Source organism: Amblyomma maculatum, chromosome 1, assembly GCF_055883805.1.
Source record: "Amblyomma maculatum isolate TAMU_Amacu chromosome 1, ASM5588380v1, whole genome shotgun sequence".
Taxonomy (NCBI): domain Eukaryota; kingdom Metazoa; phylum Arthropoda; class Arachnida; order Ixodida; family Ixodidae; genus Amblyomma; species Amblyomma maculatum.
In genome coordinates, this window is record NC_139344.1 from 339,252,947 (window position 1) to 339,265,279 (window position 12,333).

A 12,333-nucleotide genomic window follows, 5' to 3' on the forward strand; every position below is an offset into this window, starting at 1 on the left:
GACACAAGCCAGAAGCTTTTTGTACCCCGTCCTTTTCGGACGTGCCATGTATTAGTGCGTAATATAGTCCTCTGTTTTGTTTGCAAAAAAAAAAAAAAAAAAAAAACGTAGTTGTCTCTTCACTTCTGTCTAATGTCGAACCCAAGCTCAAAAGTTATCTCACAACGCACACAACAAACAGGTGAAAACAAAATCAAATTCAAACTAGAGCCAACACCGCAGTCAGCCCAGCAATCGATCATTGCGCCTCGCACACAATAAATACAAAACAAAATAATCCGCAGAGATACTAGAACAATTGGCCGCCAACGAAAGAGTCACGAGAGAGGAAGGCAGAAGGACAGCCGTCGGAGCAGCCACATCTCATCTCCAAAACTTGGTCGCAGACGCGCAGTATTACGACCGCAGGCGCATTCGATTGGCCGTCCGCATCCGTCCTTCGACGTCGAGAACCACGACTCAAATACACAGCGCCGGGGCGCCGCTTCCCCCATCCCAAAGAGGCAGTAAAAGAAGGAAGGATTGCGCGCACAACAGGGACGACGAAGACAGCACGCAAGTCGCCGGCTGCCGCCGGCGTTGTGCGAGGCCCTCGGCCTCAGGCAGACGGAAATATGAGGAAGGGACAAATAAACAAGCGTGCCTCAAGGAAAGTGGCTGTCGTGCGACGCCACAGTCGGCCACCGCCTCGGGGCATGCTGGAGCGAGTCGCAGAGTACCACCACCACCAGGCCGGCGTCGTGCCCGAGGCTGTCTCTTCCGCATCCTCTTCTCGCGTCCCTCGCTGGCAGGCCGGCACGACGCCAGTTCAATCTCCGAGAGGACACCGCCGCCGAACGGCTGTCCCTCCCCGACAAGGACGGGAAAGACGAGGTCCGGACAGCTCTACCATTTATTTTCTCCACTCGCTCGAGCTAGGCGAATAAGCTGGATTTCTCTGCTCCGACACACGCACGCTCAGAAAACGGACATCGGACAACCGAAAAAAGAACGGTGGCGTATTACGAAACCGCCCCTCGGCGTCCTCAGCCAGCCGAGGGGTTGAAAATGGCTAGGACTTGAGTGAGCCTTGTTTCTGCATTGACATCTTTTTACAATATCGACCCGTACTAAAGAAACAAAACAAAAATGCATACAGCAGCTCATAGCCGTGATATAGGTAGCGCAAAGCGCTACCTGGTTCGCAAGATAAACACAATCTGTCCGTCCCCAGAAGTCCGCGAGCAGGGTGGGTTCTGCGGTTCGAATTCAGTTGACCAAATTGGCCGCTTTGCTCCGCTGGGAGGCACCTGAGGACGGGTCGATAACGACGCTAATGCAGCTTCGATGCAAAACGCCAAGTATATACCCTCGAATAACCACCGTCCTTTGTCGCTCCGCGCTAGACAGTCCACGTCGTAAACTCGAACCTCGGCGCAACGACAGCGCGAATAACGGACGCGACAAGTGAAACTATGCGGCGGAGACCCAGCAAAAGCAAACTCTGCGCCCACCTGATGCCGCAGAGTTGCCTCCCATTTTCTCTCCGTCCTGGCCTCCTCACTCACCTGTCTGCTCCCCCGACCAGCGGTGACAAAGAGCGGCGCTCAGCGCTCGCAACACGCTCGGCGATTTATGCCGCCAATATACACCAAGCGACCAGCCACTCACGGGCCGGCCCGGAGCCTGTCAAGAGGGCTCCGGCTTCGAGGGCCGACTGTACTAGCCGCGGGCGTGCCTCCCTTCCAGCGTGCTCATACACTTGTGTCCATTTTTCTTAGTCTGCCCTTTGTGTTCCCAAGGGGCAGAGGGAGAAAAAAAAAAAAAGAAGGAAAGTTTGTGTGAACTAAGCCCGCGACATCCAAGCGACATCCAAGCTCGGAGCTACTGACAGGCCAGCTGATAGCACGCGTTGGAAAGAAACGGGCCGCCCAGAAAGAACGGAAGAGGTGCGCATGATGGATGACGGTGGCGACGCCGTCAGTCGCGCTGAGAGGAAGGGACAATAAAGGAACCCTCGCACCTCGGCGCCGCTTGCGGTGTTGTGTGTTAATTCGGTGGCCGTCGGTTAGGGACTGACGTGAAAGAGGCTGGAACATTGGCTCTATCGATCCCAGGACTTCAGATATATATATATATATATATATATATATATATATATATATATATATATATATATATATATATATATATATATATATATATATATATAGAGAAACAACAACGAAACACAGATTAGGGACCACTGCTGTTAAGAGGCAGTCGTGCTACGCTAACAACAATGAGAAGCCGGAACTCTATAAAGGACGTGGAATTATACAAACGCAAACGAATAAAAAAAAGATAAAAGAAACGTGCTGAAAAGGTAGTCTTCTCGTTTTGCCGGAAGACTGCAAAGAAATTCGAAAGTATACAAAAAAAAAAAAAAAGACATGTCGGTATCAAGGTAACGTGCCTGAACACACGGCGATGTGTTCCCAGTGTGTTTTACTGCGAATGCAGTGGCGACATACTCACATCTCACAGACCTCAATCCACAGCCCCTTCTGACCCTTGCCCACCTTCAACGTCTAGAGACGCCATCCAACAAACCACTCAATTCTACTTTCCACCCACCCATCTACGTCCACCCTCCACAAGGTAACAACCCAACGAAAAAGGGATAGAAAAGACAAGTTCAAAAAACGCAGCGAGAAAGCCAAATGAACTCCAAAAGCCCCATCCGCCAGCCTCCCTATAAGGATGTGCACCCGACCCCTGCCCCCCTCGACTCGCCGATCTCCACCTTCACGCCTCAATTTCCTTTTTTTCTTTCTTTTTCTTTTTTCTTTTTTCGTGAAGGCGAAGCGCCGGTTTAGAGTAGCAACATTTATCAACACAGGAGAAGCATCAATCACCGAGGTGTATACACTTTCACATATTTGCTCAATCAGATGTCTGGTTACGGCGTATGTTTTTTAAGCTAGCTGCCGTGAAGTGAAAATAAGTATACTACATTTTTAGCAAAGGAAGACGCTGCTCCGCCGGCATACACATGAGCTCACAGCCCTTCCCAAGCGGTGCCATCGCAAAGAGATGATGGTCTGGAACTGCTGCGACTCGGAGGCAATCCGTGAGCGAGTGAAGAGGGCTCCGAACGCACTTCGTTGCAGGCTTGGTCTGCATTACGAGGGCCCGCAGCGGATTAATGCGCGGCTCCTCTCTTATAGGCCACAAATGAGGCCAGGCAGATAATGGGGCGTCACAGCTGTCACGTTCTTGACAGGCCACCGCAGCCGCTGGACGGACAAGCTTGAGCGTCCACTGACATTCCTCGAGCCAGCGTCAATTAAGGAGCGCGACAGGTGTGTACGGATGCGCCCCGATTGCACGAATCGCGCGCTCGCATGTATGCCGCTCCGCGCGATCAATCATGAGCCCGGAGGCTCTCCGCCGGAAGAAGTCCTAACGGCAGCGATCACCCATCGCGGCGAGAGGACGCCCGAGATACCGGAAGAGATGACGAATGGCCCGCAGCGAGGCAGCAAACAAAAGCCATCCTATTCCTCGAGGCACACATACGCGCACGAGCCTAACGAATGGGGACGCGGATAAGTGGGTCTTTCGACGCGCGGATCTTGACCTCGGTCCGGCGGAGTGGAATGTCGGCTACGCTTCCAAGGGCGGCCGAGATTTGATTGCTCGACCGTGCCAACGATGCAGAAAAAAAAAAAAAAAAAAAGTGGAATGCGCTGATGCAGAACCATCGGGTCCCAAAGGCATCGCTGAGGAGACCGAGCGGAACGAACAGAATGGCGTGATCGGTCACACGCTGTTGTGACATACGTCACGGAACTGAGAGTGGTCACTGACCGAGCAGCTGCAGCGCTGGCCACTTACAACTTACCGACTTGGCGAAACAACCAGTCGGCAAAGACTATAGCGACGTAGTAGTGACACCGATCGCCAAAAAAGAAGTTGAAGGTCTCCTCAAATCCGCCTACACGCCACCGATCGGAGGCCGTTCATTCTGGCTGCGGAAATCATATAAGTTGGGACGAACAGAGGGTGAGAGAAAAAGAGTGCGGAGGGATGCCTTTTGAAAGCGAAGTCCCGTTATAGCGTTTCCGCTGCAGCAGAGTCCATTCTCAAAGGGCAACATACCGGCGTGTACTGCGGGCACTGCAACTGGTCGGATAAGCGAAAGAGAAAGAAAAGGAAAAAAATAAAAGGGGTGGAGGGGAGCGGGGAGCGGCAGCACCCGAATGATTGCGACGAAAAGCGGGATTTTCCGCGCAAGATGCCCCCGGACAAAAAGGACGGGCGCAGCGTGAGAGCAAGGAGGATTCAGCGGAGCCGAAGGTTGCTTGGCCATTTCAAATAAAGATCTCCTCCCATTCAACCATTTTCTTTCCTGTCAACGAGGCTAGCGAAGCAAGTATTCGATTCCTGCTGCAGGGCTGCAGGATCGGAAGGCTCCAGGCCCATTCTAGCGAGGCTGCGAGTACGTTTTAGAAATGCCCTGGACAGTTTTCTTTCCTTTGGACACATGTGGTCATGATGCAAGGCATGTAACGTCTTCTGTACTCACATCGACAAATGAAAAAACGTAGGCATACAGCTGGCCGTAGCACGATTGCTTTTGCCCTGTGATTAGAAGCCAGAGATAGGAGTTGCCTGCAGAGGTGGAAGTTGACCATGACGGGTCACTTCATTTTAAAATTTTCCGCCTGACTGAGTAGCGCTTCATCTATTCTGCCGACGCCGCTAAAATGTCCGGAATTCGTAACCTTTATAATGCTGCCCCCCGTGCGTGTCAGCAGTCGTGCGAGACATTCTCAGGTTGCAAGAGAGATTCAAATCCGCGGCGCTTAACGACGTATAGTGCCGCTCCAGGAGCTCTGTCACCCCAGTGTACGAAACGCGGGTGGGCGCTGACGGCTGCACCCGAACCAACCGGCGATCTTCTGATCCCCACCACAGTATGGGTCCAGTGAGGCACGGCAGCACCTGTATACGTAGCTCTCTTCCAGAGCGCCGGTCTGTGCCCGCCTTCCTTTCAGCGAATTGATTTTCCCGCAAAAGAACCCGCGGGCTTCTCCGCTGCCGTTTTTCTCTTCAATTCCTCTCCAAGGCACCCGTGCTTTCCCCTGAAGGCACGTTTTTGAGGCGGGCGTGATGCGAACGGGGAGGGGGAAGTCCCGGCATTTTCGCTTCTGCCTCGTTGATCCATCACGCTGGGGCGCACAGACGTACAGCACGCTGACCTGATATATTTCCGAACAGCGAGGGTGCCGGCCACGGATGATGGGCCCGAGGCGGCCGTACATGCGACATGTCCAACGAAGCAATGCCGAAAGAGGGCGTCCACCTAGCGCATCAGCACTCTTCGCATACGTGACTTACGCATAAAATCCAAACGCCTGAAAAGAAAAGATGTCAATGAAAGGTGTAATATGAGAGGCACTGAGAGTGCGCGTCCTCAGCCTCTGCAAATAATAAATCCCGGGACCTTCAAGTAATCGAACAGACGCCCCACTGCTGCTGCACATCAAGCTCCTACCGTGTACTAAGCAGTAATAAACCTACCACGCATTGGCTCGGCATCACGGAGCCGACTGGCAGCTCTTACAGAACGTCGGCGTTTCATCGTATCCGACAGAGTTTGCGATTACGCTGATAGGAAGCTAGGTTGAAACACTAACCGAAAGTTATACACAGACAACGATTCGTCTCTCCGCAAACTATGCGGCTACCACCCAAGCGCGCGCGTGCCAGGCAAGGCGGAGGGAGCACGCGAGCACGACGACCTTTTCGCCTCGTCCCACGCGAAGGGAGCACGCATGCGTTCGCTACGCAAAGAGGAGCAGAGCGGGCGAACCAACGAGCAGCGAAGAGGGAAGCCGCTGGCGATAGCGTTGCGCTGACAGGCCGTCGCGCGATGTCGGAAGTGAGTGGCTGCGTACTCGGCCCTGCTCACGACGCTGCGCGCTTCAACAGCGCGTCGGCTTCGCGGCCGCCACTTCCTAGTCTTGTTCCGGCACCAACCGACCTCTTCGGCTCTTATCAGCGCTTCGATCGGACGGCCCACGAAACAAAAGCGGGGGGCGGGGAAAATCACCCGAGCAATGCAAGCTGGTCTGTTGCCCTCTTACCCCCGGACAGGCAGACCTCCAGTGAGGCTGCCGAGCCAACCGCCGCTTTCTCGGGAAGAAAACCTGATCGAGAGTTCGGCGGTGAAGTATGACGTTAGCATCAGTGGGCAGCCTACAGCTACCCTGGAGCGAATTTTATTAAATGTGTAATTTGAACGCATCGGGCTTCAACGGAAGCCCGTCGCTTCCACGGAAGTTACAACATTCGAATAGCGGGAAACGAACATTCCCGACCGTCGAAACTCGGTTAACTTTTCCTTGTTTTCGTTTTTCTTAAAAATAGAAGCAGAATACTCTAGAACACTGCTGACAAATGCACTACTCAGTAATTCCAGTGACTCACAAGCAAGAAGTATTGATATGTGGACAGCATTGCAGTAAAGCGACAACAGAACGACACGCCATTCTAGTCTCGAATCGGACTACGGTTTTTTAGAGAGTAGCACTTCACACCGCGTCGCCGCTATTTCCGTTCCACACTGCCTCAACTAGTGCGCCGCATATTCAACTGTAGTGCGTTCAAGCAAAGGTGCGACGAAGCCTCAGTGAGACTTGTCAGCTGTAGACGCTGGCTCCAATTTCACGGACGACGCTCGGACAGGTCTATTTCCCTCTGTCCCCACCAAAAATCTGCTCCAGTTGCGAAAAAAGGCTCTCATCCAGGGAAAGCGGGTGCAACTGGCAAAAATCTGCTTTCGGATTAGGGAGATAAAAATTAGGTGCCAGGGGCAGATGGTGCTCACCGTTCTCTCGGTCATGACGTAGAGGTGCTCGCCATTCTTGTCGAACAGCATGTCCGAGTTGACCGGCTTGCCTTCCTCGATGGCGCTGTCGCTGTACTCGAAGGCGTTGGTCACGGACTCCACCACGGCCTGCGAAGAACACGCGCAGAGCACGTTGAGGGGCTGATTCGACGCTCGCCCGCGTCGCGCAGCGAAGCGGTTCGCCACCACGCCCTGGTCTGCATTCGCGCCGTGCACGTTTCCAACGCTTGCTCAAGCAGCTTGCCCACAGGGCAGGACTCGTTCGAGAGCTCATTAGCTACACAATCTGACCTGCCGCTCCTGCACTCGAAGCAACGCTGAATAATAGAGAAACACATATGCACACGCGCGCAGGCTAGCATACGCGCGCGCTAAGTCGTTTCCGTATAGGCTTCTGGAAGGAAGAGAAGAAGAAAAGGGAGACATTTATTATCGACGTTTCGGTCGGAGCACGGCTTCCACTAGGACTGCGGTTACATTTCTTCCCATATATACATAGTACAGTGAACAAGCACAATAGGTATATCTTAGCCAACCTTACACGGTAGCCGAATTGTTCCCGTGGAAACTTGTCTCAATATGTGCCGCACTACACACCACCAGCTGACGAGAAGCGCGAAGAGATTCGTCTGCAACCGATCGGGTCCGAACACTGCAATCATCTCACGTTTTGCTCGGCAAGACACTACGGCCGCAAGGCCGTTTATAATGTAAATCTCAGTCGGGAAAACAGGGTCACTGAAACATCACCGCACGCTGTTTCGGCCAAGTCATTTGGAGTTGCGCAAGCCACTCCGACAACAGAAGCGAAGAGGCCGCTCAAAAATGACGGACATCTCACCGCGATATCGGACTAAGCGAGTGACCCCCGGAAGTGGGCCTCACGTTAGACGACTCACGCGCGCCCACGGCGGGCTGTGCAGTGTGTGTGCACGCACCGCCAAGCTGGCTCCCATCACGTCGTAGAGAAGCGCGCAGGCATCATCGACCAGCCGGTCGGCAGCGAGCAAGGTACACGCATGCATACGCTAAAGAAGAAAAGAAAACACTAAAGAACAAAAGAGCCGGCCCCGTTTCGATAAAAGAGAGCCCGGGGACGGAGAGCGGTGCAAGCAGAGAAGGGGGCGGTACGTCGTTGAGGGGGAAAAATAATAAAAATCACGCTCGGCCCGACCATCGGGACGTGATCGTCACCCCGGGCGCGTCCCGCTCTAACTGAATTCAGAACCGAAGTTCGTCGCGTGCGCAGCGTTAGGAAAGAAGGAGGGCCGCAATACGAGGTGCGAGCGGGTAGGCAGCCCCCGCGGGGATACCCCCGCACGCTGCTGCACTACTGGGAGTGACCGGAGCAGGCACCAAAGATTCGGACACTGTGGCGACCGAAAAGGATGTCAGTTGCACAAAACAGGAGAGAGAGAGAGATAGACCAAACTTTGTATGAACAGCTTCGCCTTCGACTTTCGCGCAGTAAGCTGCACGCTATAGTTGCAGATATGCCACGCGGCGAAAGCGTATGGGCAGCATTTCAGCACACGGTGCTCCAGACCATGCTCCACACCTCTCTCAACGCGGGAGGGAGGAGCGCTGGCTCCAGGTGGTGCCGCCGCGCCGGTGGGAAGCCGCCCGGAGCTGGGCGCCGAGCGGGCACCGTACTCGAGCTGCGGCAGCCCTGGACTCGAGTCTAATCGGGGATCAATATGCGCGCCGGCCGGACACCGGTCACGTCGGTCTGGAGGAAAGCGCGGACGCTCTCTCTCTCTCTCCCGTCCCCTCTTCCTGCATTAAACATGCTCGCACGAGCGGTAGCAGCCGCCGCCGCTTCGACGCGGACGGCGTCGCGACAAAGACGCCGCCGCGGTATCCTCCTCCCGTCGCCTCGACGGCCTGCGTACTCTTCCCCGCAACATTTGGCCCGAAACTCGCGTGCCCTCTTCCGGCTGACTTCCTCAAAGGACGCACTGCTCGAGCGGCCTTGCCGACCGCCACTACGCGTCGGAGGAGAACAGAGGCGCATCTCTCTCTACGGTTGCGCCACCGAATGTCGCTGCCCAAGTGACAGGCGCGATGACAAATCACCGCCCAAGGAAGGATCGGCTGTCGCCAAGGGAAAGGGGGAAGCGTTTCGACACGTGCCAAGCTAATTAGGCGGAGATACGCTGTGCCCTAATACACCACGCCCTCGCTGAAGGACATACAATATCAAAGAGGCACCGCATTGCGGCCATTGGTGCTTTCAGTTGTAACGCCACTGCAGAATTGACTGTGCTGCCCGTCTTTTCGGAGTCTGCATATACCGCCTGCGTATCCTCCGACATCTCCCAGGAATTCACTGATCTATCATATACCTGTTATACAGGCCAGAGAGTGACGGTAATGCTACTGCTCCAGGAGGGAACGATGATGATGATTTGCGAACGGGACCATCTTGTGCTTCTCTGTCGCTGGTGTTATTCTTAAATTTACCGAATCAAACATGAGGTAAACGCCCAAAAATGCAGAAAGAGGAATGAACAGGAGAAAAATATATCATGCATCTATGGCTTCGCCAAAACCTTCACAGCTACAAGAACCCGACTGCTGTAGCTTTAGATGATCATCCTAATGAACTGCGACTATCCGGAAAGACGGAAATTCTTTCAATGGGTTCCCACCTACACCCTTCTGCAAAAAAATAAAAATAAAATAAAATAAAATAAAATAAATAAATAAATAAAAAAATAAAGAGCACTGCAGAATCTGCATTGGAGTAGCGCGAAAGCACGGATGCTGCTGTTGGTTGCTTCTAGTTGCCTAATTCACTTCTTGTTTACCCATTTTAGTCTTTGGTACTTTCAAATTGCGCGCCAATCCCTTCCTATGCCCTTTTTCGGCTCTACTTCCGGCTGCGTGACGTCACATCCTTGACGTCAACCTAATTGACTGCCTTAATTAACTGCTTTAGTTTTCGGTACTTTGAAATTGCGCGCCAATTCCTTCCTATGCCCTTTTATTGCCTCGACTTCAGGCTGCGTGACGTCACATCTTTGACGTCACCTTAATTGGCGGATTTAATTAACAATCTTAGTATTTGATACATTGAAATGTGGAGCCAAGCCATTCGCTAATGAGACCATTTTCGCCTTTGCTGTTTCATTTTTGCCTCTAATTAATCGCCTAATTAACTTATTGGCCTAATTATTTTTCCGCACACATTACGTCACCCTCTATCGATTGACACCAGTCATTAACCTCTACGACTTCTCAATTACAACTGCTGCGGACACGAGTTTGCGTGTTTTGCCTCTAATTTCTAATTAACTTATTGGCCTAATTATTTTTTTCGGCAGCCATATTACGTCAGCCTCTATCAATTGACACCACTCATTAACCTCTACCATTTCTCAATTCCTCGCAACTGCTGCGGACCCGATTTTGCGGACGCGGTCTGCGGACAGAAATCTGAACATAGCGAAGTAACGCTTTCGCGTTTAAAAAAAAAAAAAAAAAAAAAAAAAAAAAAAAAAAATCTACGCTGTGTGGTTATGGTGACTAGGTTCGAGTTCGTGCTTTCTCAAATCCCACAAATGCGCAGAGCGCGATGTCCTGGGAAGTGGTGCTCTCCCTGCTACACGCCAGTGGAGTAAAGCATCCCCTTCTTCCTGCAACTTCTCTAAAGATGGCTTCGCCGCAGCACTCGGTAGCAAAAGGAGAAACCAACCCAGGAGGGGCATAGCTGCATAACCGGAGTGCACCGAAGCGCGGACGAACTGAGAGCTTATCGCGGTGAAATTGCGCAGGCGATTCCTTTGACACCCACAGGCTGGCCAGTTCCTGCCGTGGCGCCGAGCACCAGCCAAAACGGCAGCAATGAGGCAGCCAAAAAAACCCTTCGCTTCCTATTTCATATTTTTGCATTAATCGAACGGTGCTATCCGAGTCCTTCAATTGCGATGGCTTCGCCTCCTTCAAGACACCCATCGGTAAGCGTTGCGTAAACAGTGCGGCAGTGTACACGACTAGCGCCACCGCGAGGAAAGGGGGCGAGCGCGACGGGGAATGGGACGACACTCGACACGAAACGAGAGCCTGAAAACGACGTCGCCGATAAGTAAAAGAAAATCCCGGGAGCCACGGGCCCCCTTTATTATACCGTTTTCTTTTTTCCTGCAGCCCTTTTTCTGTCATTAGGCGGTCGTCATCATCGTCCCGACCACGTCGGAGGAGCATTAGCGGCGGTTCTCGGGTCACGAGAATCCTCCAGAGAGCGAGCATGTCGACCACTCCATGCTGAGCCGTGAACGTCGCTGATTGCGCTTAATACCGCAGAGAAGAAGCGCGCTCACTCTACAGGGCAAGCACTGTGCGCGGTATGCACTTGCATCACTTCAAACTATTCCTCTTCGTCCGTTTCCTTCATTTCATTCCTTATGATGCTTAACGGCACGGTTTACGTGTTCACATTCAGTGAGACAGTTACGAGACCTACCTTTCGCCAAAATACTAAGATGACTACACAAGACTAGACCCCCTCCCCCCATCCACCACACATAGACAATGAGCGTTATTAACGAGCACTCTCGTACACGTGAGTCCGCGTTTCGTTTCCGCCGAAATGGAAGCCGCAATTTGTTGGTGCCGAAATGCAAGAAGACTGCGCTGTGCGATGGCACAGCATGCTAAACTGCCAGCGGCGGTCGAAATATTGACAAAGTCCTCCTTTACGGCACATCTTCCTCTCTGCCTTCTTTCACTGGCCGCTTCATCCCTGCTCTCCCAGCACGGTTCGGGTGTACACCGAGAAGCGAGACATCCTGTCGCGCCTTTCCTCTCCTCGAGAACCAACAACGAAAGAAACGGCACCGCATCGCGGACTCAAGCGGCCGTCTCCGCACGCGAGCGAATCGAGGGGCAACACGCGAAAGCAAACATATGGGCACGACGGGGCGCGTTCTTCCCGCAAATCCAAAGGGGCCACACATTCCCTGCGGTCGCAGCGCAATTATCCGCAATCCTCTCGCGACACGATATTCGCGACGGCTCTCACGCGATGCACGGGCGGGTTCTCGACACCGCGGCACGGGACCGAAAGCGGTTTCGGCACGGAACCAGAGATGGTCTCCAACACGCTCGTCACACGACGACGCGCCGCGTGTGTGCCGGGTGATGAAGACAGTTCGACGTCCTAATGACCTCGACTCGATTAAAGAAATACGTGGAAAGAAAGGGGAATAGAGGCGCGAAGGCACCGCCCGCAAACGGCGAAAACCTCGGAGCGCACGCTCGCCTCGAACGAGAATGCAGCACGATGGGTGGGTCCGGCCGGTTCACAACTATACACGAGCAATAAGGCGCCGCGACACACACAAAGAAAGACAATTTTCTCCTGTCAAAACTATTAAGGTGTTAAGTACTGTCGCGACGCAGGTTACCGCTCAACTCCGACCGAGTTAGTTAAGGCAGACTGCGTTAAACCACAC

The 12,333-nt window shown here is 53.1% G+C and overlaps 1 protein-coding gene across 3 annotated transcripts in view; it reads right to left on the reverse strand.

Annotated features, from left to right (window-relative positions):
* PlexA (plexin A) overlaps positions 1–12,333 on the reverse strand; it is a 177,991-nt gene that overhangs the window by 40,461 nt on the left and 125,197 nt on the right. For all 3 annotated transcript variants that reach the window (XM_084588546.1, XM_084588540.1, XM_084588553.1), the window contains one exon: positions 6,857–6,985. In XM_084588546.1, coding sequence (XP_084444672.1) covers positions 6,857–6,985 — 129 coding nt within the window. The remainder of the gene's footprint in view (positions 1–6,856; positions 6,986–12,333) is intronic.